The sequence below is a fragment of the Erinaceus europaeus genome, chromosome 12 (assembly GCF_950295315.1).
Source record: "Erinaceus europaeus chromosome 12, mEriEur2.1, whole genome shotgun sequence".
Lineage (NCBI taxonomy): Eukaryota > Metazoa > Chordata > Mammalia > Eulipotyphla > Erinaceidae > Erinaceus > Erinaceus europaeus.
This window is the reverse complement of record NC_080173.1, coordinates 11,503,143-11,529,367: the sequence shown is the minus strand read 5'-3', so window position 1 is coordinate 11,529,367 and position 26,225 is coordinate 11,503,143. Positions and strand designations below refer to the sequence as shown.

At 52.6% G+C, this 26,225-nt stretch overlaps 1 protein-coding gene across 4 annotated transcripts in view; it reads right to left on the bottom strand.

Moving 5' to 3' along the window:
- Nucleotides 1–4,096: 4,096 nt before the first annotated feature.
- Nucleotides 4,097–26,225, bottom strand: part of TMEM104 (transmembrane protein 104) — a 69,554-nt gene continuing 47,425 nt past the window's right edge. For all 4 annotated transcript variants that reach the window (XM_060202723.1, XM_060202725.1, XM_007524637.3 and 1 more), the window contains exons 9-10: nt 24,055–24,148; nt 4,097–7,901 (exon numbers count right to left, since the gene is read on the bottom strand). In XM_060202723.1, the coding sequence (XP_060058706.1) occupies nt 7,141–7,901; nt 24,055–24,148 (855 nt within the window). In that variant the 3' untranslated portion in view covers nt 4,097–7,140. The remainder of the gene's footprint in view (nt 7,902–24,054; nt 24,149–26,225) is intronic.

The window sequence follows — 26,225 nt, the reverse complement described above, 5'->3', positions numbered from 1 at the left end:
CCCTTTCCCACAAAACCCCCCACCGGCTACCAGGATTTGGGGTTCCCACTCCAGTCTTCAAGACTCCGCTGTTGGGGTTGGGCCATGACCTTGGAGGTTTTTTTAAAATTATTATTAAATTTTATTGAGGAAATCTTGTTTTACAAGACCACAGTTGTTGGGGCCAGGTGGTGGCGCACCAAGTTGAGCACGTGTTACACTGCACTAGGACCCAGGTTCAAACCCCTGGTCCCCACCTGCAGGGGGAAAGCTTTTCAAGTGGTGAAGCAGTGTTGCAGGTGTCTCTCTGTCTCTCTATCATCCCCTTCTCTCTCAATTTCTAGCTGTTTCTATCCAATAGATAATTAAAAACTCTAAGAAAAATTAACAAAAATGTTGAATAATAAAAAAAAAGACTGCAGTTGTCTTAGGGGTAGAGTGTCACTTATCCCCAAATACTTTAGTCTTCTGTTTGGTCTTAGTAGTGAGAGCAGATGAAAATGGTAGAGTTGGGGGGCTGGGCAGTAGCACAGTGGGTTAAGTGCACATGGCGCCAAGCGCAAGAACTGGTGTAAGGATCCTGGTTTGAGCCCCTGGCTCCCCACCTGCAGGGCGGTCACTTCACAGGTAGTGAAACAAGTCTGCAGGTGTCTGTCTTTCTCTCCCCCTCTCTGTATCCCCTCCTCTCTTGTTTTCTCTCTGTCCTACCCAACAACAACATCAATGACAACAATAATAATGACAACAACAAGGGAAACAAAGTGGGAAAAAATGGCCTCCAGGAGCAGTGGATTTGTAGTGTAGGCACCGAGCCCCAGCAATAACCCTGGAGGCAAAAAAAAAAAAAAAAAAAAAAGGAAGAGAGAAAGAAAGAAACAAAGCAAATGGCAGAGTGGAAAAGTTTTAGTTATTTTTCAAGATAGAGACAGGAGCCAGGCAGTGGTGCACCTGGTTAAGCACACACATTATAATCCGCAGAGACCCGGGTTCAAGCCCCAGGTCCCCACCTGTGAGTGGTGAAGCAGAGCTGGCAGGTGTTTCTCTCCCTCCCCTCTCAATTTCTCTGTTTCTATCCAATAATAAATAAATGAATTAATTAAATGAAGTAAAAAAGTTAGAAATAAAGAAGAAGAGGGCAAAGAAGAGGGGAGGGAGAGGGAGAGGGAGAGGGAGAAAGACACCGCAGCACTGAAATTTCCTCCAATATAGTGGGAATGGGGCTCATGCCTGGGACACACATATGCCAATGCAGTGCACTATCCTAGTGAGCTATTCATTGGTTGGGACAGGAGTCTTGTCAAGATTTATTTATATTTAAAAAAAATAACATATCTTATATAAGTTATATATCTTATATAAGTTATATATCTTATAATAACTTATAACTTATATCTTATATTTTTATATCTTAAAAACATAACTTTTTTTTTTTTTCCTTCCAGGGCTATTGCTGGGGCTTGGTGCCAGCACTAGGAAACCACCACTCCTTGAGAACATTGTTTTTTTTTAATTTGATAGGGCAAAGAGAAATTGAGAAGGGAGGGAGAAGGGAAGAGGGAGAGAGAGAGACACCTGTAGACCTGCTTCACTGCTTGTAAAGCTTCCCCACTGCAGGTGAGGAGTGGGGGCTCAAACTCTGGTCTTTGAGTGGGTCCTGGCGAATAGTACTATGTGCACTTAACCCAGTGCACCAGTTGGCCCCTCAAAATTTATTTTATGAGAGAGACTGAGCTATCAGAAAACATTGCTGACATTATGTAGTATTAGGGATCAAACCTAGAGCCCCGTGCATGCAAGACTTGGACTCTCCCCTGAACCACTCCCCTGGCTATTGAGAGAATTTCTTCTTTTTTCTTTTTAATTCTTTTTCCCCCTTTTGTTGCCCTTGTTTTATTGTTGTTGTAATTGATGTCATTATTGTTAGATAGGACAGAGAGAAATGGAGAGTGAAGGGGAAGACAGAGAGGGGAAGCAACTCCCCCTGCAGCCAGCAACTCCCTTGCAGGAAGGGAGCTGGGTTCGAATCCTTACACTGGCCGGGTGCTTCGTGCCACATGGGCACACGTGCTTAACCTGCTGCACTACCGCCTGAGCCCCTATTGAGAGAATTTCTAACACACATTCACTCTTGGCAGGAGAGCCTAGTTGGCCAAATTCATGATCTCTGCACTGTAGAATTTAATTTTAATTTTTTAATTTTATTTTTTACTCCAGTGTTATTGCTGGGGCTTGGTGCCAGTACTACAAATCCAATGCTCCTAGTGGCCGATTCCCCCCCCCCCCCCATTTTATTGGATAGGACAAAGGGAGATTGAGAGAGGAGGGGGAGATAGAGAGGGAAAGAGAAAGTGAGACACCTGCAGATCTGCTTTACCGCCTGTGAAGCTTCCCCCTGCAGGTGGGGAGCTGGGGCCTCAAACCTGAATCCTTGCACTGGTCCTTGTGCTTAGTACTATGTGCACTAAACTGGGTGTGCTACCTCCTGCCCCTGCACTGTAGATGTTTGTGGATCCAGGTCCAGGAACAGGATTAGCAGGGGGTGTTGTTGGTGGGGGGGAGGCATAAATAAAAAGTATTGAGTGCAAGAGGCCGGGGCCCTGGAAGGGAGCTTGACCTTGGCTGCAACCACAGGTGGTGAAGGGTTAAGTGTGGCTGCCAGTCCCAGACCTGAGCCTCGGGCTCTGAGTGTGACCCCAGCTCTCCGTGGAAGGCCACGGCAGATAAAGCAGGAGGAGTTGTGAGGTCCAGGCTGCTCTCCGCTCACTGCCCAAGATCATTAATAACCAAGAACTGGAAAGATAATTAAAAGCCAAATGGGAAGCTGAACCTGCTGCCGGCTGACTCTGAGGAGGGGCCAAGTGTGCTCCTGGGGCCAGCCTCTTGGCTGCCACACTGCTTCTCTAGGAAAGTATTCTGGGGAGAGGTGAGACTGTGGAAAGTGGGGGGCAGGAAGGACACCTCCTGCTACTCAGCTCCTGCCCTTCCACGTTAGGAAGTCCTAAGCAAGGCTTCTGCCCTATCTGGGAGGAAGGGCGGAGAGCCTGGCAGCGAGAGGAGTGAGGCACAGATGTCTGATTATCATAAACACAGGCCTGCCTGGTAGCAGTGAGCTGGACACTCCAGACCCCAGGCCCCCAGCTGCTGTTGTTTCCCTTGGGTAGGAATCAGGAGGAGAGGCTGTTGGCCACTAGTCTCAGGAGGAGGAAACTGTCTCTCCATTTGCTCTTTTTTTTTTTTTGGTTGTTGTCAGGACTTCAGTACTTCAGGCTATGTTTTTCAAAAAGAGACGGATTGATGGGGGGTGGGGGTGGGGGAAGAAACACCGCAGCACCAAAGCTTCCTGCAGTATGGTGGGGGCCTGGCTTGAACCTGGGTCACATGCATGACAAAGATATGAGTGAGCTATCTTCCCTGCTTGCTCCTGCATTTCCTGTCTAGCGAGCTGTTCGGGGTCCATGCATCACCCTTTCCCAGAGAGTCAGGTATGTGTGTGCGCGCACGTGGAGGGGGTGCAGAGCTTGAGAGAGGGCAGGCATGATGTCCTGGGTCAGGATACCTGAGCTCCAGGCTTCTAAGCTGCTCTTACCTTCCATCTTGCATTTTGAAGGGGCTGGGGTGGGAGACTGTCCTTACACTCCCCGGGACTTGGAGACACAGACACCACCCACTTCCCAAGCACTGGAATGTGGGCTAGTGCCTAGTGACCTCTGGGCCCAAACCCCCAACCCCATGTGCACCACTGCTCAGTCCCTTAGTCCTTTTGATTATTTATTTTCACTTTGAGGTAGAGACTAAGAGAGAGGGCAACACACACACACAGGAATTCCAACACTGCTTTACCATCCATGGAGCTCTCCCTATATGGTGCCAGGGCCCAAAGCCCAGGCCTTGCACACGGCAAAGCATGTGCTCTGCTATATGAACCATTTCTTGGTCCCTCCGTACGTTCTCGAGATCCTGAAGAATTCAGGTCATCTTCGCATTTCTGAATTATCACAGTCACTAGAAGACAAGTGACTCATTGGGAGGCTCTGAAACCAGTAAGGTGCTGGGGACCTAGTGGGTCCCTGAGGAGTCCGTGCAGCCACCACTAGTGAGACAAGGGAGCCAGACTTCATTCAGTCCATCATAGTTTTATTGAGCACACTGGGCCAGCCATGAAGCTCAGTGCTTCAGTTCCAACTGGCGACGCAGGCAGTGTCACCCCCATGTCACAGACGGAGGGAGGGGTCAGCAGGGAGGAGCTGTGCCTGCTAGGGGCAGCCTTGACTTCCTGACCCACACTGCTTTGCAGTGTTTTTATTGTAGTGCTGGGGATTGAACCCAGGGCATCACCTACTCCAAGGATAAGCTCTAATGCGGAGCTACTGCCCCGGCTTGGTCCTCACTCTTAACCCCTAAACTCATGTGGTCAATGGCCAGGTACCTGACAGAACTTAGTTGGTACTGACTTAGGTACTGACTTAGTTCTCCTTTGCTTCAAGGTCTTGGGGTGAAGGGACAACAAAGCTCCCTCCTGAAGGTCTGGAGCTGGCTTCTCAGTGGTCATTAGCATGGACCAGCCTAGGGTCCTTTTGTGGAGGAGTCAGACCCCTGGGCAGGCTGCCCCTTGAGGTGGGGGCAGTTACTGTCCTCCCCCTGTTCTGACCTTAGTGTCTGCCTGTTGCGGAGGCTGCTTCCGGCCTCCATGTGGTGAGAACAGCTGTGTGACTAAGGGCCTGGCCAGGTGCCTACGACCCACCTCGCACCACTCAGCAGTGCCTCCCAGCCTGACACTGCCATCTGCCCCATCCGCCAGCCTGCAGCCACCCCTCTGGTGTCAGGAGAGGAAACAGCCAGGAGCTGCTGGTGTAGGGGCTCTGGTGGAAAGGCAGCAGAGTACCTGTCTCCCACCTTAACCCCGTCTGCCCCTGGGGCCAGGCTGGGGGGAGGGCAGGGCTATGTGAGCTGGAGGCCGCATAGCTTATTTCCCTCCTTAGTGACGGCTGGGCTGGCATCCTCTTCTGTCTTCCCTATCACCAGCCCTGAGAGCCCATCTGTATTGGAAACGGTGAACCAACTTGCTTGCCTCACCCAGCTGATGTAAAAACAGCCAAATGGGGCATCTAGCTATTGGGGTCGTATCTCCATGTCCAAAATTCCCCCTGGCTGTCAGCAGCATAGGTGATCCCATCTGATGTCCGGCAGGACCGTGTGCAAGGGGAACACCAGGAAGCAAAGGGACCTAGGCAGCAGCAGTGACCTCAGGCCAGTTCCCTCCAGGGCCGGGGCTGCCCAGCGGGGAGGTGGGAGACAGGCCCATTCCACTGCTGAGTGGCTCCAGATTGTCACATAAATCAACCTGGGCTTTATGATGCTAATAAATTTGCCTCTAAAATTTGGTTTGGAGCCTGGGGCTCAGGATGATTTAATCTGCTTTGTCCTTAAGCAAGAGGGACCATAATTGGAGAAGGGTAAGTATGTTGGTAAGTATGTAAGGTAAGTATGTACAGATGTTTTAATTGAGTTTTTAGTGAACAGCCAGGCAGTGCCAAGGAGGACCCAGACACTGGGGACAGGAAGGGAGGAGCAGGTATCTTTTTTCTTGGCTTCACTGTGGGTTCCTTCCCACTCTGCCCACACAGGGGCTGGGCCTCCCAGGAAGAAGCCACCTGGCAGATGGGGAAGGGATATCTACTTCCCACATAGGTGTCAAATAATGACACATGGGGATGAGCACTGGGGACCTAAGACAGGTGGCAATAGCAAGAAAGCAGAGAGTGGCTGACTGGGCCTCGGGGTGGTCAAGTTGGCCAGACTGACACTCCCTGGGCTCTCTCTGCTTCTGTAAAGCAATGCCGCTTCCCTCTAACCCTGAGACCCTGTGGCCCCGGGAGATGAAGCAGCATGGTTCTGTCTGAGTTATGCAGATGGTCAGGGACAGGTGGAGGAGGTGGTGGCACAGGGCTGAGCAAGGCACTGAAATCAAGAGGGTGGGGCGGGGGCCTGAGTCCCCACCCCAAAGAGGCAGCTCTTGGTCAAGCTGTTCTGGGCTTCAGAACAGGTGGGACCAGGCCGGGGGGGGGGGAGAGGGGAGGGCAAGCCAAGGAGGGGACAGGAGGGACCCCAGGTCCTGAAGCAAGAGAAGGCACATTGAGAATGCAGTTCATTTGTCACCTGTGTCCCCAAGGAAGGCTGCCTGCATGATTGGGGGGGCAGGGTGGGGTGGGCACCTGGCCCTCCTTCCACGGGTATAGTGGCAGGTGCCCAGTCTTACCCCAGGGTGCCCAAGGACAAGGAAACTGAGCAGCCACAGCCTGACTCCTAAGGGAGCCACTGTTCCTGCCAGTGGAGGAGGGACAGGTGGGCCTGGCTGCTGCCCCTTCTGGGGCGGAACCGCACGCTTACTGGCCCATGTCCAGGGCACTCTTGAACTCCGGGGCTAGCAGGTAGCAAGGTTCTCCTCTAGGGGCTCTATGGCACTGAGGAAGGTCCCAGGAGTCCCAGTGGGGCGTTCAGGAGATCAGAATCCTTTTTAGGGGTCACCAGATCTGGGCTTTAAATCCAGCGTCTGACTGCTCTGCCCACCTCGGAAGGGCTGTTCTTGAGCTGGTACGGGCTCAAGAGCCCAGAATAGGAGCCAGGGCCCACATCAAGGGCTCTTGTGGGGGGCCCTGGTACAGACCAGCCTTTCCTGCTCCTGTGCTGGGGCCAGCTAGGGGCCTCTGGAGGCGTGGCTACTCCAGGCCTGGCAGGAAGGTGGAGGGGCCCTGCCTATCACAGGCGAGGGGACTAGGGCCTGGGCCCCACCCTGAGGAGCCAGCAGCTACAATGGGAGTAGATTTCCCAGCCACGGAGGGAAGGGATCTGCTCTAAGGAGTGGCAGTGCCGGGACTCTCTACCATGCACTGGGAGGAGCCTGTCCTGGTGGGAGGGGACAACTTGGGTCCTGGAACCTGGGCCCCTCGGCCTGACTGTGCAGCTTAGTGGGCGAGGACCAGTCCATGGCAGAGGGGCCAGGGACGAGGGTCCCTCGGTAAGTGCAGACCGTAGAATCCTGGTGGGGGAGAACCCCCCCCCCATCTCACTCACCCCACAGAGACATGGGAAGCAGCTAGATCTCGGCTTGTGGGTTTGGAGGGCAGGACTCCCAACCCCTCTGTCACCTGATACATTCGACCTTCAGACCTTGGTCTCGCTGAGGACAATGTTGGCTGTGACAAAGAGGAAGCAGGACAAAGCCCAGAGCAGCACAAAGCCCACCCAGAAGGTGTGGCGGAAAGGGGACCTGTGCTTATTGACAGCCCCGCTGCCGAAGGCCAGCAGGGTGTCTTTGCGGCACAGGTGCACCAGGAAGGCGGGGATAGCATACTGGATGCCCGTGCCCGCGTACGCCCCCGTGATGCCCACCAGGGACTCCAGGTCATGGGTGAAGAAGGCCACCAGCACAGGGGGCACCAGCGTGATGGTGGGGAATACCACGCGGTCCACCACCCAGGGGTACGTACCCCCCTCTCGGTGGAAGAGAGCCTTCCAGTTGTTGCGCAGCGTCACCGCGATGATGGGGAAGTTGGTGCTGATGGTGAAGACGGGGAAGAGGCCCAGGAAGTAGCGCACGGCCGCCAGGCCCACCACATCGCAGCGCGCAAAGTTGAGGGCGTACATGTCGAGGAGGCTGTCGCCCCGGAAGCAGAAGATGGCGGTGAAGGAGAGGAGGCTGTAGAAGGCCAGGATCAGCACATAGTCCAAGAAGACCAGGCGGGTAAGGTGGCGCTTGGAGGAGATGGGCGTGATGAGAGATGGCAGGGAGTGCTGGCACATGAAGGAGTACACACACACACCAAACAGGTTCCGGATCCCTGAGAAGTTGGCTGCGGGCGGGTGCCCCTCTCCCTGCCCATGCCCGATGCGGACCAGGGCCAGCACGATCATGATGGCGAATGCTGAAAAGGAGAGGGGAGCAAGTGAGTCAGCAGAGGGGGAAACAGCCTGACCCAGGATGGTGTCTGGTCTGGGGGCTCCCTGCCTTCGTGAGAGAGAACCCTGCTCGTCACATGGCACCCTCGTTCTGTGTTGTTTGTTCTCCTCGTCCCCAGTAGAGAAGGGGAGGTGGGGGGCTGGGTGGTGGTGCACCTGGTTAGACACACACATTACAAAGCACAAGGACCTGCACAAGGATCCAGGTTCCAGCCCCTGGCTCCCCACCTGCAGGGGAAGCTTCACGAGTGGTGAAGCAGGTCTGCAGGTGTCCCTCTTTCTTTCTCCCTCTCTATCTCCCACTCCTCTCTCAATTTCTTTGTCCTGTTCAATAAAATGGAAAAAATGGCCACCAGGAGCAGGGCTCCTTCCCGAGGGAAAGTGTGTGTGTGTGTGTGTGTGGGTTTCCCCACTGTTGTCTGAGGCAATGCTCCCTTCCCTGGAAGAGGGCTTTCTCCTACGACTCCTAGAATCGGGCTGATGTCTTCCCACAGCGACACTTGGGAGTGGGTTCCGCGGCACCATGATCTACTGCTTTTCATCAGAACTGCCTGGCACAGCCGGGGACGGAGGGGAGGAGGGAGCGGGGCTGCCCGTGGAGACTGTCTAGGAGAAGATGATTTGTCTCTGCCTCTTTGACTCTGAGGCCCCAGGATGCTCCAGGGACATCACAAATCTCCCCAGTCAAGAGGAAAGCGACAACTTGGTTCCTTCTTGGGGGTGTCAGTCCAGGTGCTGTCTCTGTCTTAACCACTGGGGAAGCAGGGGGCAGGGTGTGAGGGTGTGATAGGACATCTTAGGACCCTTGGATTGACCTTCCCGTGGTGCATCCCGTGAGTACCCATTCATTGGGGAAACTGACGATCCTTCCTAGCCGACTGAATCCACATCGATCCCAGTCACTTTCAAAGCCAGCAACAAGCAGCTCCTGATGCTGTTGACTGGCTACGGAAGAAGGGCAAATGCTAGAAGAAGGACCCTGATAGAGACTCTGGGGGGAGGGGAGTACAGGAGTAGTGTTTGGTAAAACTGCTGAACATACAGGGAGTTGGGTGGTGGCGCAGTGAGTTAAACGCATGTGGTGCAAAGCGCAAGGACCGGCGTAAAGATCCCGGTTCGAGCCCCCGGCTCCCCACCTGCAGGGGAGTCACTTGACAGGTGGTGAAGCAGGTCTGCAGGTGTCTCTTTTTCTCTCCTCCTCTCTGTCTTCCTCTCCTCTCTCCATTTCTCCCTGTCCTATCCAACAACAATGACATCAATAATAACTGTCATGCCAACAACAATAAAACAACAAGGGGAACAAAAGGGAACAATAAATATGAAAAAATTAAAAACAAAACAAAACTGTTCCACACCATAGGAAGTGTGCTGGGGGAGGGGTGTATGGGGGACAGGGACCCTGTATAGAAGCTGGGTGGGATGCAGGGGAGTCCCCATACTCTGACGAGCCTGTTCTGAATCAGAAAGGGTTATTATGCAGCTGAGCTGAGCAGGGGTCAAGCTGACTGCACCTGGCAGGCAGGGCCCTGGGGCCCCCTGGTGATTAGCTAGTCAAGAGGCTGCAGAGGTCGGACATCCCAGATAGGGCACAGGAGTCGGGGCAAAGGGGGCAGTGCTGCAAGGCTAGACTTCAGTCCTGCTGTGCCATCACCACTCTGGGGCACCACCTTATGACCTGGTACTTCTCCTGACCCAGATATGGCTGGCATGACAGGAAGAGGCAGTGGAGAAACCCTCCGTCTTTCTCAGCCCCGGCCCCCCCCCCCCCCCCCCCCCCCCCCCCCCCCCCCCCCCCGTCTGGCGAGCACATGAGGGCAGGAAGGACCTGGCTGTGTGCAGGTGAGCGCTCCCCTCCTCCCACCCACTCCGCCCCAGCTCTCTCCAGCCTGGATGCTGTTCATTCTGCTCTCCCCAGCATCCTCCTCATCCCCAGCCAGACATCGGAAGGGGCACAGGTGGCAACTGGCCTCAGAACAAACTCTCTGGAGGCACTTCTTAGTGTAAACAAAGCACTTTAGGAAGCAGGTTTCCACAGACACGAGACTGATTTATTAAACCGTGAATGCACACCCCACGCCCCCCAGCCCATGTGCCCCAACTGACATTCTCTAGAATATTGATGGGGGGCCTGCAGAATCATGGCTGTGGTGATAAGAAGTTACCTCAAGGGGGTTGGGTGGTAGTGCAGTGGGTTAAGCACACGTGGTGCAAAGCGCAAGGATGGGCATAAGGATACCAGTTTGAGCCCCCGGCTCCCCACCTGCAGGGGAGTCACTTCACAGGCGGTGAAGCAGGTCTGCAGGTGTCTATCTTTCTCTCCCCCTCTCTGTCTTCCCCTCCTCTCTCCATTTCTCTCTGTCCTATCCAACAACCATGACATCAGTAACAACAATGATAACTACAACAATAAAACAAGGACAACAAAAGGGAATAAATATTTTAAAAATATCTAAGCATTTACTTTAGTGGTCTGGGAGGTGGCGCAGTGGATGAAGCACTGGACTCTCAAGCATGAGGTCCTGAGTTCAGTCCCCAGCAGCACATGTACCAGAGTGATGTCTGATTCTTTCTCTCTCTCTCTCTCCTTCTATCTTCATGAATAAATAAATAAAATCTTTTTAAAAAATGTTAAAAAAAAAAGAATTACATTCTCTGGAAGAGGAGGGCAAACTGCCCTGCCTGGTCTCTAAGTCCACAAGTTCAAACAATACTGGTAACACTCCAAACCTGCCGTGATGTAAGGACAGAGAGGGGGGAAGGAAACGCCGTGGGAGGGGAGAGAGAGGGCAGGTGGCTCTGATCTTGAGGAGCCCTGGGGCTCAAAGCTTGAGGATTCACTTCTCTGTTTTTGCCAGTGTGCCCACCCTCCTTTGTCCCCAGCTGCTAGAGGAGCAGAGCTCAACAGCCATCTCCCACATTGATCGCCCTGTCCGTCGGAGACGGCTGCTAATAAATCAAGAAGTGAGCATGATAGGCTGTGAGTGACACACACTGCCAGTAAGCATGACAGGGTGGGAGGGGGGGATAGGGCTGAGCCCACTCACTGACACCCAGAGCTCGGCTCCCACTGACAGTCCATGTCTACCTGGAGGTGGACAGAGCACTATATGCTCCCTGACTTCTGGTGACCAGTACCTTGCTCCCTGAGGACTGGCCTGGGGCTCCTCTCTGATCCTCACAGGCTGTGGTCAGGGATCGGCATGGCACACAGGTGTCACAGTCCTGCATCTACCTGAAGTCACCCTTCAAAGGCTGAGGAGATACCGTGAAGTGCTGCGAGGCTTCAGTGGAGGAGGAGTTAGGGGGCCTGACATGTCACATGAGTAGTAGTTGTCAGGCCTTAGAAGGTACAAGGTGACAAGAGGGGGATCAGGAGCCATCTCAGAACATCTTAAGTGACCATCCATGTAGAAACAACTGAATCCATTTGGTGCAATCCACGGGTCTTATAAGGACCATTCATTCATTCATTCATTCACTGGCTTAGTGGTGCCCACTACTGTGCATCAGGCACTATTCTGGGCATTTAGGGACAGTGCTGTGAGTGAACAGAAACAGTTCCTGTGCTGGTGCCCACGGCCCAGGGGACCAAATGGGGAAAGTTACAGGAGACAGTCATAATGGGAAGAAGCTCTGGCTGCCAGGGCAGGTGGGGGTGGGGGGTGGCAATCTTGCCATGCAGGCTGCCCCAGGGCGGGGGTGATGAGAGGACTCAGGCATCAGTCAGAAGCTGATTCTGGAAGCGGCTGCTGCCACCCTCCACCCCCAAGTCTGCAGAGGGCTATAGCTGCCACAGTCCTCCCGGAGCAGAACTGAAGTGGGGCGGCAGCCAGGAGTCAGTGCTCCTGGGAAGTGGCAGCGCATGGCTCGGGCCGGCTGCCTGAAGAGGTGTGCTACTTTCACAGACCTGTCTGCCCCCGTCTTGTCCTCCCTGCTGCCTCCCTGCCTCACTTCACCTTGAGTCACCGCCCGCTCCCTCACAGGCAGTGTGGCTCCCTCTGAGGGAGCGAGAGAGATGGGGCGCAAGTCCTTATCTCAGTACACATCCTGAGGCCTGCGCTGCCAGGTTAGAGGAGAGCTCTCTCCTGCTCTGAGGAGGTCCGATTAAAGGTATGACTGGGAGACGCAGCGGTAGCGCAGTGGCTTCAACGCACATGGCGCAAAGCGCAAGGACCGAAGGATCCCAGTTTGAGCCCCTGGCTCCCCACCTGCAGGGGAGTTGTTTCACAAGCAGTGAAGTAGGTCTGTAGGTGTCTCTCTTTCTCTCCCCCTCTCTGTCTTCCCCATCTCTCTCCATTTCTCTCTGTCCTATCCAACAATGATGACATCAATAACAACAATAATAACTATAACAAGGGCACCAAAAGGGAATAAATAAATAAATATTAAAAAAAAGGTATGACGGACGACAGGAAGACCCTCTATCTAAGCGCTCTAGTTCCTTGGGCTGACACGGACCAGGCTGATGGGGGTCAGGACAGGTCAAGGGAAGGTTGGTGTGTTTGTGTCTGTGTCAGCTTCCCATCTCAGCAATGACAGAAACCTCAAGTGTGGCCATCAGGATAACATTTTATACCAAAATGTGTTCTCACAACCTTTAATGGACCATCAATCAGATCCTTCCACAGTGCTGCTTTCCAGAGCCAGGCTCATGCCTTTCTGTATTCTCTTGCCATAAGAATAGGAAGTCTAGGGCTGGGGAGACAGCATGATGGTTATGGAAAAGACTTTCATGCCTGAAGTTCTGAGGTCCCAGGTTCAATCCCCAGCACCTCCATAAGCCAGAGATGAACAGGTCTTTCTGCCTGTCTCTCTTTCTCACTAAGAATAAATATCTATTTTTTTAAAAAGAATGCAAATCCAGGCCCAGGTGGTGGCACAGTGGCTAAAGCATTGTACTATCAAACTTAAGGTCCCCAGTTCAATCCCTGGTGAGACTGTGCCACTGCTCTGAGCGGGGGTGGGGGAAGGCCTGGGTCTGGCTCCAGCTTGCTTACAGATTTCAGGGGTTTGCAGAGGGCTGGGGTATGAGCTGGGTTACCTGCCCAGCCTCCACTGGAACTAGGGAGCATGAGCCTTCTGCACGAAGGTCTCACTCTGAATGTGTGATGATAGCACATGGAAAGAAACCCCTATGGGGGGAGTCGGGCGGTAGCACAGAGAGTTAAGCGCACATGGCACAAAGCACAGGGACCGGTGTAAGGACCCCATTTCGAGCCCCCGGCTCCCCACCTGCAGGGAAGTTGCTTCACAGGTGGTGAAGCAAGTCTGCAGGTGTCTTGTCTTTCTCTCCCCCTCTCTGTCTTCCCCTCCTCTCTCTGTTTCTGTCCTATCCAACAACGACAACAATAACTACAACAATAGAACAACAATAGCAACAAAAGGAAATAAATAAATATATTTTAAAAAGAAAGCCCTACGGTACTTTTACTGTTTTGTGCCTTCTCCATGACTAGTTGTGGAGTTGTGTGTGGGCATCTATACTTCTCGGCTGGTCCAGCTATTTCCCGGGGTTCTCCTGGCAGGTGGCAGTGAAGCTCCTAGGCTCTGACAGGGAGGCTGTGCTGCCCATGATGGCAGCCGTGAGTCACACATGGCTACTTGGCAGTGAACGTGGCTCTCCAAGCCAGGAAGGGCTAAAGTGTGAATGGATGCTGGATTTCAAAGCCTCAAGATGAAAGAGGAATGCAGAATTGCTCATTAGCTTTTTTTTTTTTTTTGTACTGATTACATGCCCCAAAGATGGTTTTGATAGATTAGGTTGTATAAGCATGTGATTAACATTACATCTGCCGGTGTGGCTACCACACAGCATTAAAAGCTCCCCAGGCTGCCTACATTAACGTTGGGTTGAACAACATGGCTTCATTGTGTGGAGTGCCTGGCCTTTTGAGAATCTGAATGATTTGTTTCCTGCCCTCGCTTCCACCAGGTCTAACTCTAAACCTCTATCACCTGCCCAGATTGACCCTAGAAGCTGAAGGCCTAGGGCTGGGGTGGGCTGTTTCTTCTCGAAAAGGGAGAAGATAAAGAGGCCCTGGGTTTTCCCAGGCTATGGCAAATAGGGTGACCTGCCCAGTAGGGAGAGGTGGTGGCTGGTCCAGAGGGACACCTTAATAAGGGCTGAACTGAACCCTGAGGGGCCAGGGGCTGCACCTGGTTAAGTGCACACATTACAGTGTGCAAGGACCTGGGTTCAAGCCCCTGGTCCCCACCTGAAGGAGGAAAGCTTCACAAATAGTGAAACAGGTCTGCAGGTATCTGTCTCTTTCCCTCTCTATTCCCACCCCCCTCAATTTTCTCTTTGTCTCTATCCAATAATAAATAAATAAATACATAAAAATTTATATAAAGAACTAAACCCGGGGAAGCACATGATGACCTGTACCCCTGACCTCCTGACCCAGGAGCTTCTTGTGTCCTTGAACAAGTGGAGAGTGAGTCTTTGAGGACAAGAAAAGGACCAAGACTCCACAGAGGCCAGACTACACACAGACCCGTGTCCTTACTCCTTAAGTGTCTGAGGAGCCAGGATTCTGAGAGCCCCAGAAAAGCTCAGGGGTCCCTCTCAGTGGTGCTGCTGGGTCAGATGCCAAGGTCTGCAGTCCTTGGCTCTGCCCGCCAGCCAGTGCCACATCCTGTCTCAGCCTGCGAGCTGACCCCTCAACACTCTGATCCTTGAACCAGAGGCCCTGAGGCTGCAGTGGGCTCCTGCCTGGATCACTCCCAAATGCTTTTCCGCTCTCACAAGTGGCTCAGGCTGACACATCCAAGGCAGAGGCTATCCACCGAGGTGGCTATTGGGAGGACAGGCTCTCTTCTTTAAGCAGAGAGCCAGCCGACACACCCTGGCTAATGAAAATGAATGACCTTGGGCACCCAGCCCGTTCAGGCACCGATGCTCCTGGTGCTGAGTTACTAGGGGGAGGATCTAGTGTCTGTGTCCTCCTTCACCATCTTGCTGCCATCGAGGGGCACCGGGTGTGGGTTTGTCCCTCCACAGGTTGGGTCAGCAGAGTTTGGCCTGCTTCCCGAGAATCAGGAGTGTGGGGGAAGCCTGAACTGAGGATCTGAAAGCCAGGCAGTTTCTGGGCCCTAAGAGCAGGTATGGGTGACAGGGCATTTATTAAATGCCAGGGCCAGCAGGTGAAGGGCTGACAGGTAGGCTCTCTAGGACCAGCAGGGCTGGCGTGCATGTGAGCTTGTGTCCAGGAGATCCCTGATGTCTTAGGAACAGCAGAAGATGTGGGAAGAGGGGAGACCTCTGTGACTTCCTTTTAATTTTTTAAAAAAAATTTTAAGGGAGTCGGGCTGTAGCGCAGCGGGTTAAGCGCAGGTGGCGCAAAGCACAAGGACCAGCATAAGGATCCCGGTTTGAACCCTGGCTCCCCACCTGCAGGGGAGTCGCTTCACAGGCGGTGAAGCAGGTCTGCAGGTGTCAATCTTTCTCTCCCCCTCTCTGTCTTCCCCTCCTCTCTCCATTTCTCTCTGTCCTATCCAACAACGACAACAACAATAATAACTACAACAATAAAACAACAAGGGCAACAAAAGGGAATAAATAAATAAAATAAATATTAAAAAAAAATTTAAAAATTTATTTATTGGATAGAGACAGTCAGAAATTGAGAGGGAAGGGAGGGATAGAGAGGGAGAGAGACAGAGAGACACCTGCAACACTGCTTTACCACTTGCAAAGCTTTCCCCCTGCAGGTGGGGACTGGGGACTCGAACCTGGGTCCTTGCACACTGTAACATGTGCACTCAACCAGGTGCGCCACCACTTGGCCCCTCTTATGAAATTTTTTAAAAAATTATTTGTTTTGGATAAAAACAGACAATGAGAAGGAAGAGGAGATTGAGAAGAAGTGAGACAGAGACATCTGCAGCCCTGCTTCACCACTTGTGAAGCTTCCCTCCTGCATGTGGGGACCAGGGGCTTGAATCAGGGTCCTTGTGCATTCAACCAGGTGTGCCACCACCCCTGTGACTTCTTTTAAACAAGCTCAAGTCGCTTAAGTGCACTGAGGTTCAACTCCTGACTCTACCACCAAACTAAGATCTTGAAGCATCATTTCTCAAGGACCACTCACTCCATAGTCTTTAAAAGGGGAGATGGCAGGAGTCGGGTGCTGGGGTTCAGTGCCTGCACTATGAATCCACTGCTCCTGGAGGACAGTTTTTCCCTTTTGTTGCCCTTGCTGTTTATAGTTGTTGTTATTATTATAATTGTTGTCATTGCTGTAGTTGTTGGATAGGACAGAGAGAAACTGAGAGAGGAAGGGGAGATAGAGAGGGGGAGAGAAAGACAGACATCTGCAGACCTGCTTCACTGCTTGTGAAGCGACTCCCCTGCAGGTGGGGAGCCGGGGGCTTGAACTGGGATCCTTAAGCCGGTCCTTGCGCTTCATGCCATGTGCACTTAATCTGCTGTGCTACTGCCTGACCCGTAAATCTGGATTTTTCCTGGCTTGCACGTACCTTCTGGAAGCCCTGAGGCTGCCGTGGGCCACATGAGCATATTGCTGTCTAACTGTCTCAAAGCTGCGGCGGCCCATGAGAAGCCCTATTCACTGCAGAAACGTGTGCCTGTGACCATCATGAGGCTGAGGCTTTGCCCCACTGGCCAGGTGCTCCCTGGCTTTCTCTTCTCTTGTCAGAGGTCCAGGTGCCCACCAACGTCCTGGGACAGGAGTCTTCATGCACTGTCTGGGTGAGCAGACACTCTAGGGTCACACGCAAATCTAAGCTATGACAGCAAAGGCCGCACCTGTGGCTGAAAGGGCCACAGTTGTGCACAGTTATGCTCAGGGCTCTTGGGTCAGCCCTGTTGCTAAGGAAAGTGGCAATTTGGCTTTTCAGGGCTGGTGCTTCAGCAAATGTTAATTAAGAGTCTACTCTGCCCTCAGAGCCTTAAGACAGTAGCCCAGGGTTCCTCTCCTGTCAACCGATCTCTGCATGGTCAGAGGGAACTTTTATGTAACCAAGAAGATAATTAAGATCAGGATGAAATACAGAGAGAAAGGTTCTTCTGGGTCCCCTCCACTGGCTGTGTAACAAGCGGACAGGCCCAGGAGAGCCTGTGGTGGTGACTCAGGGGAGGGTGGGCAGTGAGGGCAGGTGGAGCACTGGCTGGTGACTCTGAGGGAGCCCATGTGTGATCGGCCTTTTGGGAGGGGTCTTTCCCAGTCTGCTGAGAAGCGCCAGTTGAGTGAGGGGACAGCAGTGAGTGGCTGCAAAGGAATTCACACACCACGCTGGCATGTCAAGCCCACAGGATGCAGAAGCAGATGGCTTGGGCATAGGAGACCCTGGCTGCTGGTAGTGACAGATCAGAACTGAGCCATCCCACCAGGCGAAGCTCCATGGAGGTCAGCTGTGGACCTGTGGGGAGCCAGCCAAGTGGCTGCAGGTGATTCTAGGGTTGGGCAAGACCAGAGAGGCCCTCCTGTTCCCAGGCAACAGTCTCCTCCAGGGGGACCGTCTGCTTCTCGGGCCACCACCGCCAAGGCCCACCTTATCCTGCTGACTTGGTCTGGAAGACAAATCTGGGGCATTGGCCAGGGGGCTGGTGGGGGCAGCTGGGGTGAACAGGGCCAAGCAACTTCACAAGGCAGGCTCAGGTTTATTCAGAGGACAGTGCCTGACCCACTTTGAGGGGAGCAGGGAGATGGGAGGAATGTGCATGGTGCTGCTCTGAATGCACAATCAGGGGGAAGGGAGCCCTGTGGGTTCCCAACAAGCCAGTCTGGGGAGGGCTGCCATGCTCCCTAGCAGCCTTTATTAGAAAGAATCGCTTTATTTTATTTATTTATGAGAAAGATAGGAGGAGAGAGAAAGAACCAGGCATCACTCTGGCACATGTGCTACCAGGGATCAAACTCGGGACCTCATGCTTGAGAGTCCAAAGCTTTTACCACTGTGCCACCTCCCGGACCACAGAGTTGCTTTTTAAAATAATGCCAAATGGGGGCGCCCCGAGCTGAGCCAACTGTTCATGTCTTGAAGCGGTAGGTGTCTGCAGGCTTCTGCTGGGGGCATGGGGATTAGGTGTGAAATAAGATGTTGCCTTGGGCCCCTCCAGTCTGAGAGTTCCCTGACACGAAGGCTGGGCTGAGAACATTCCAGTCGTGGGTTCCACAGCTTAGGACCTTGGCTTGGAAGTCATGACTACTGGACTACATGGAGGACAGCATGTTGGTCTGCCTCTCTAAGTGTTGCTGTCTGCTAACTGCCGGCAGAGAGAACAAGGAGCTCAAGAGTAAGCCTCAGGCTCTCTGCTGACCCCTTTTCCCAGGTTCAAGCTTCTCAGGAGACTGGGTGGGCACAAGGGGGCTTCCCATGTGGGGAAGCCCGGAACCAGTGCGGGGTGGGGAATGGTGATGTTCCCAGGGCATCGAATGCCATGGCTTGCCTTCCTTTTCTTTTAGAGCCTGGAGCATCCCAGATGTAGAAACTCACCTCTTAGCTTTTCATTCACAGAGAGAGAGAGAGAGAGAGAGAGAGAGAGAGAGAGAGAGAGAGAGAGAAATACATCAAGGCACCTCCCATGAGATGCTGGGGCTTGAACCTGGGCCACACACACGGCCAGGCTGACATCCTACCCTGTAAGCTATCTCTCCTATGAGCTATCTCTCAGCCCCAACACAGTTCCTTCTAGAACTTGTGGCTGGCCCAGGGAAAGCTCACTCTGAGGTCACTCCCAGGAGGAAGCGGTGCATGAGAGCAGTGAAGGCAGGTGGCTGAAATCTAAACTCTGAGCATGTGCCAGGCGCCGTGGCCAGTGACTTTTCTTGCAGGATCCCATTTGCCTTCTTGGCTCCCCTCCTGCGTGCGTGCGTGTGTGTGTGTGTGTGTGTGTGTGTGTGTGTGTTGAGAACCACCTTTGCTGCTGTCAGGCAGGGACTCTGGCTGAGGCTGGCTCGGCCTGATGATATATACTGGGTGCAGACCTTGCTGGGAGAGGTGCAGAAGGAGCAGTCAGCAGGTGTCATGCCTGGGGCCCACCCAAAGCTGTGTACTGGGGTGAGTGACTCTGGCACAGGAAGTCTGCATTGGCTGGAACCTTGCACATAGGAAGTCTGCATTGGCCGGAACCTTGCACACAGTTCGGAGGTAACTGTAGTTGGATTTTCTCTCACTACCCAGGTCACTTTTTTTTTTGGGGGGGGGGGCAGGGGTAGGGAGGGGCTTTTCTAGAACTCCTTTAAAAGCACTGAGCACCAAAGCCTGACATGTCCTTTCAGGTCTGTGTCACCTTATCAGTTTGGAGCAAACCGCATGTACATTCTGGAAGCCCTATCTCTGAGCAAAAGGAATGAATCAACACAGGTACTTTGCCAAAGAGATGAAAATCCCATGTTGTGGCATTTTCCTAGACAAGCGATTAGCTGCAAGGGCCTCCTGACCCTTCAAGTCCCATTTGGGGACTGGGGTACAGCTCAAAGGCTTCATGTATAAAGCCCTGGGTTCAATCTCTGGCACAAACGAACCAACCAAATAAATAGCAACAATAACAACAAGCTCCCATTATGGTAGAAGAGGGATTTGTATGAGTCATGAACTGAAGGAGGGTACAGAAACTTGGCTTGTGAACTGGCCTCAAGATTTCCCAGCTCCTTTGATGCTTGGGGCACTCTGCTTGGGGCAGTGTTCCCACAGTGGGCCCCAGCCTCATTTCAACAGATGGCAGAGCAAATTCCTAATTAAGCACAAGAAAGTTTCCGGCTCAGCACATTTATTTCTGATTTTCCAGTCCCTTTGGTGCTCAGGCTGGAACCCAAGGCAGCTTTATTGGTGCTCCCGCCTCCCCCACTCAGCTCTCTTGGACATTCTAGACCCTCATCTGGGGGGGAGGGGAGAGACAGAGTGAGCTAGGGTGTGGGACAGGAGGGAGGGTCACGGGGGTGGGGCGGGGTTTTTCAGAGGCAAAGTGGAAAGGGAGTTTGCTCCAAACTGATAAGGTGATGCAGACCTGGAAGGACACATAAAGGTTTGGTGCCCAGGGCCTTCAGAGGAATTCTATAGTGGACTTGGCCTGGAGGAGAGAGCTGCCCTCCTACCCCCCCCCAAAAAAAAAGTTTTCAAATGTCCAGCAGGCAGCCATTGCGATGGAGTTGCCATCTGAGCACCATGTCACGTCTCTTGTCCTTTGCTTCCTGGAGCACCTGGGTCAGGCCAGGGACATAGATCACAGATCCACCTGCTCTTTGAGGAACAATGTCTCAGTGTCATTACACCCAGATGTCTCCAAAGCTCCAGTGGGGAGCCCAGGCTCAGCTATATTTTATGGTTCACTTAGTGGGACAATTTCTCTTTCCCTTGAGAGGATCTGTTGTCACAGTGAGGTGTAATTCTCAGGGCTGAGGCCTGAGTCTCTTGTGGAAGAAAATGGCCACCGTGAAGTCACCAGGCAGCACGCTGGAAGGAAGGTTATGAGAGGCTGATGCTATTCGGCAATGTCTTGGATCAGAAGAAAAGAGGAAAAAGATGGACAGACAGGGCTGGGGAGACACCATAGTGGTTATGCAAAAGACCTTCATGTCTGAGGCTCGAAGGACCTAGGTTTAATCCCCAGAACCACCATCAAGCCAGAGCTGAGCAGTGCTCTGGTGCGTCTATTTCTCTCATTAAAACAAATAGAATGTATTGTTATATGCAAAACTGGGGAATGTTATGCATGTACAAACTATTGTATTTACTGTCGAATGCAAAACATTAATTCCCCAATAAAGAAATTAAAAAAATAAAACAAATAGAATAAAATATTAAAACATGTTGAATAGCGGTTGGCAGAGATGCTGATGTTGTCCTCTACCTCTCACCTTCTCTGCCTGGGGAAGGTCTGTCAAGGTCACTGCCACCTTGCTAATGTCTAGCAGTGCTGCTAGGGGTTTGTCCCAGGACCCAGGAACCTCACAGATTCCTACTGCAGTCTCCAAATTAGTGGCTGTGGGCCAAGTGTGTGTGTGTGTGTGTGGGGGGGAGCTAGTTAGTGTCTACCTTGCTGTCTATGGGAGGGGTTCTGGTTGAGAGAAAGAGAAGTCAGAGGGGGCCACCAGGGGCCTGGGAACCCTACACTATAGGGGAAAAAAGGTGGTCTAAGGAGTCGGGCAGTAGCACAGCAGGTTATGCGCATGTGGTGCAAACTGCAAGGACCGGCTTAAGGATCCCGGTTCGAGCCCCCAGCTCCCCACCTGCAGGGGAGTCGCTTCACAAGTGGTGAAGCAGGTCTGCAGGTGTCTTATCTTTCTCTCCCCCTCTCTGTCTTCCCCTCCTCTCTCTATTTCTCTCTTCTCTGTCCTATCTAACAATGATGACATCAATAACAATAACTACAACCACAATAAAAAACAACAAGGGCAACAAAAGGGAAAATAAATAAATGAATAAATAAATAAATATCAAAAGATTTTTAAAAAAGTTGGGTCTAATAAAGCAACAGAGACCCTGACCCTACCCTTTGATCCTCCTGCAGGAGGAGAGGCTCCAGCAATGGGTGGAGAGGGACAAGAGACTGGCTCAAGGTATCACTGAGGATCCCGGGGTGTGGGAGGAAGGAAGCTGTGCATCTCCCCAGGTCTGGGGGCTCTTGTGTCCTGTGCCTTGGCCATTGCCCTCTATTTACTGGCAGCCTCATACCATCTTCTCCTTTTTAATGAATGTCTTGTTCATTAGACATGAGAGGAACTCGTCATGCTGAACAGGCACCGGGGTGTTATGGAAGTCATTAACTGTCATTATCCGAGTGGCTGTCCCCTCACAGACCGACATGGGAATCCATCACTTGGGATACAGCCCTGGCGTCCCTCCACCTCTCCCCCCTGCTCTGGCCCTCCTGGGGCTCAGCCTTTAAAGAGCCCCTTCCCTGTTGGCTCAGCAGGTCAACGATGGCACTGAGTGGGGCAGGTGCCAGAGCTTCAAGACTCTGGGGCCCAGGTGCAGGGTGCAGAGGAGCGGGGTAATAGAACTGGGCTAGGGAAGCAGGGAGACGTGGCATTTCCCTCTAAACATAACTCAAAAAAAAAAAATTAAATTATTTATTGGATAGAGATAGCCAGAAATCAAGAGGGAAGGGGGAGATAGAGGAGAGAGAGAGACACTTGAAGCACTGCTTCACCACTTGCAAAACATGCCCCCTATAGGTAGGGACCGGGGCTCAAACCGCACATGATAACATGTGCACTCAACCAGGTACACCACCACCTACCTACCCCCCTAAACATAACTTTACTGAGAACTCTTCCTTCCGAAGGTTACCAGGGCTTTCCAATATTTCCTTGGTGCAGATTAAGAGGAGGGGGGTGGCTAGTTGGTGTTTCAGATCCACCTGATCCTGATTTTTGGACACAACTCCTTCTGACACCCCAGGAGGACCCATGCCAACACCTTAGCCTGGGCGGTGCTGTGATTCTCATATTCTTTTTTTTTAAATTAAAAAAAAATATTTATTTTATTTATTTATTCCCTTTTGTTGCCCTTGTTGTTTTATTGTTGTAGTTATTATTGTTGTTGTCGTTGTTGGATAGGACAGAGAGAAATGGAGAGAGGAGGGGAAGACAGAGAGGAGGAGAGAAAGATAGACACCTGCAGACCTGCTTCACCGCCTGTGAAGTGACTCCCCTGCAGGTGGGGAGCCAGGGTTCGAACCGGGATCCTTACACGGGTCCTTGTGCTTTGCGCCACATGCGCTTAACCCGCTGCGCTACAGCCCGACTCCCGATTCTCATATTCTAAGTAACAACTTCTCGTGCGCCACCACCCCCCGCCCCCGGGATTCATTTAAGATGGGGCTTTGGAGCTCATGAATGGGATTTAGGAAGCACACCCTACAGATGAGTACAGGATTGGACCCACAGAAAGGGCAGGCAAGGCAACCTCTTCTTGCCCCCCAGGCCCTGGACAGGTATGTTCTTGGATGGAGGAGGACAGACTCAGATACAGAGGCCCCAAAGCTCACATGTCAGACCACTGGCTGCCACGCGTTTTCTTACTGGAAAGACTCAGAATAGGATGGTGTGACGTATGGGTTTGACTCAGTACCTCTGTGTGTTGCAGAAGCTTCCCCTTTGCAGTGGGTGGGGGCTGGATGAATGGCACCACCCCTTCCAGCAGCTGACACCGGGACTCTCGTGCACGGTCACTCCTTGTGCCAGGCTCCCATAACTCCAGAGGAGAAACCAGGGGCCAGAGGTGCCAAAACCACTGCAGAGCACTGGGTGAGAAACTGCCCTGAGCACATCCCAGTCTAGTGCTGAGTGCTGGCATGGGGTGAGAGGCAACATGGACCCCGAGTCCTGATTGAGGGTAAACACAGTGGCAAAGGGGCCTGGGAGGTGTCCTAACCTTAGGCTCTTTTGGGACCTCTGTGACAAGTGGCAGGAAAGGTCCCCAGAAACATCCCTTGGGGCTTACCAAGTGCCACCCCCCCTCATGCCAACCATCTTTGCTTTTATAGACTAAGACAAGTGTGCAGCTGTTCCCCAGAGCACACGCCAGCTGGTGGGGCAGCAGGTACCCCAATCCCTCCTGTACTGGATACAGTTGGCTCTTCTAGTGGTTGGAGGAGTGATGTAGAGGAAGGAGTTCCCACTGCAAATCTAATTTAGAAGATAAGACCCCAACCCCCCCTAAGGTTGATGGAACTCCTGGTTGGGGCCTTGGTTAATTAGAAAACATTTTAGATGGGGTATCTTTCCACACTCTGGATGGAATGTGGACACGGCTACCCACCACGGCCCACTGGATCGAAGGGCCGCACCACACCCACAAGAAGGCAGAGCAGTGCCACTCTGTGTCCTGAAGTGGGTACAGCTTAATCGAGGCCTCCAGGAGCCCAGCATTGGCCTGAGGACCAGTGGTCAAGTGGCACAACCATGCAAAAAGGCTGGCCTTGGAATCAGTAGTCCTGGTCTGAGGCCCAGCTCCACTCACTAGCCCTGACCTTGAAAAGCCATTCATGCTGGATTCCCCACCACTGGAAGGACAGGCACAGCTCCTGCCTCTGACTCACCCTCTGACAGAAGCTCATGGAAGCCACCACATTGCAGCTATGACTGCAGGCCTGCACAGCCAGCCAGGAAAGGTCAAAGGGCAGAGCAATAGAAGTTTCCCACTCACCGATCCATCTCATCAGAGAGGTCAGGATCTGCAGGTACTTGGTTTTCTGGACATCAAAGAAGGTGAACGGTCCCAGCAGGAGAGTGAAGACAGCCTGGGAGTGAGAGCGAGAGTGAGGGAGAGGACGGGGCAGGTGGCACTGACCCAGCGTTCCCATGGCCTCTACCCAAGTCAAAACCCGACACTGCTGCTTCACGGAACTGGGGAGATCCCTGGTGGAATCAGAAACCCCAAACTGTGCTTCCCTGCTGTTCCTAACACTGCCTGCTCTGAGGTCTGTTTCCAGGCTGGCCCCAGGCAAGGTCCTGGGAAAAAGGTCAACTGGCTTCAGCCAACATGGATAGAGGATCGGGGCCTGCACTAGATAGGGTATAGTGTGAATTAGGCAACAGCTTGCAGTAAGGAGTGTCTGAAAACATCACCTGTGTTAGCGGGGCTGAGTGGCAGCATACTCAGTAGAGAAAGTAACATCACTACATGTGAGAGGCTGGGTTCAAGTCCCTGCAGGGAAAAGTAGCGGAGTAGATATCTTCTCTCTGTCTCTCTATCTCTGTCTATAAAAAAGGAAAAAAAGGGAGTTGAGTGGTAGGTAGCGCAGCGGGTTAAGTGCACGTGGCGCAAAGTACAAGGACCGGCATAAGGATCCCGGTTCAAACCCCCCGGCTCCCCACCTGCAGGGGCGTCGCTTCACAGGCGGTGAAGCAGGTCTGCAGGTGTCTGTCTTACTCTCCCCTCTCTGTCTTCCCCTCCTCTCTCCATTTCTCTCTGTCCTATCTAATGACGACATCCATAACAACAATAACTACAACAACAATAAAACAACAAGGGCAACAAAAAAGGGGGAAATAAATAAATATTAAAAAAAAAAAAAGGTCACTGGGAACAGTGGAGCTGTGTGAGCTCTGAGCCTCAGCAATAACCCTGGTGGCAAGTAAAGAAAGAAATAAAAAGCAACCTTTGGGGCGCCTGTCTCATCATGCATGCGACTCAGGCTTAAGCCCCTGGTACAGCACATGGGAATGTGAAGGCTCTGTAGTGTCTCTCGTGGTCTCTCTCCATCTCTACCTGAAAGTCAGCTCTGAGTGAAGTCCCAGCCACAAAGACAAACAAAACCAGAAGGACACTATTCTAGAGGGCTTGGGGTGAGGGGAGAAGGACTAATCAGCAATGTTTTTCACTTAAAGAGAAGGAAAGCCTGGAAGGGAGCCAGCAGCTACTGGGATAAATCCCCAAGACAAATCCTCTGGGTGGGGAGGGCCAGGGACATCAGGAATATGGAGTACAGAGAGCTTTAGGGGAGCCTGGGGCCTAATCAGGAAAGTGGGTGATTATGCTAGCACTGCTCCTTTTGTTTGCTTCCCCTTTGGGGAACATGGAAAACTAGTGTTTACAACAACAACAACAAAAAACAACCTAATCCCTTAGGAACCGGTGGGGGATTTGAACCCTCTCAGTACGCTGTTAACTGGCTACGGAAGAAGGGCAAACACTAGAAGAAGTAGAGTAGGGTAAACGGCACTGAAGAGCCTGACTGGGGATGGAGGGAAGGTCAGGATTCCTGAGTCAAGTCAAGCAGAGGAATTAAAAGGGGCTGGTTGGAGTGGCAATGACGGAACCATTTCCAATCTGCCACTCGGAAGCTGCAGAGGCACCAGACTTATTAACATTTACACTGTGCCATTTTATCACGTTAATGCTAATGACACTCATCAGAAATGCCGGCTGGTGCACAGCAGTGCCTGGGGGGGAGGCTGTGGAGGGGTCGCTTTGGGGGAGCCCGGCTGAGCTCTGTGATCTGGTGTATACATCACAGCTGCTCAGCCCGAGGTCAGACCCCCCTCCACCCCCACCCCCAGGGCAGGCGGGAGCTCCGGAGCTCCGCAGAGGGGGGCTGAGCCTGTCCCACCCCATCCGCAAGGAGAGCAGGATGTGACCTCTTATCCAAGTCCATTATCACTGTGAGAATGAATGACAGAAGACTAAAGTGCCGCTTAAGGAAAAGGCTCTAATTAGCTGGGGTGGATCAGACCTCCTGGCAGTCACCAGGGCTGGGAGATTTTTGGAAAGAGCTTTCTGTCGAGGCCTGGGCAGCAGCCCTGCTTCCTCTCAGGAGGGGAAGGAGAAGCATTTCCACTGAGACAGGGGTGACAGGGCAGAGGAGAGGGACCTGG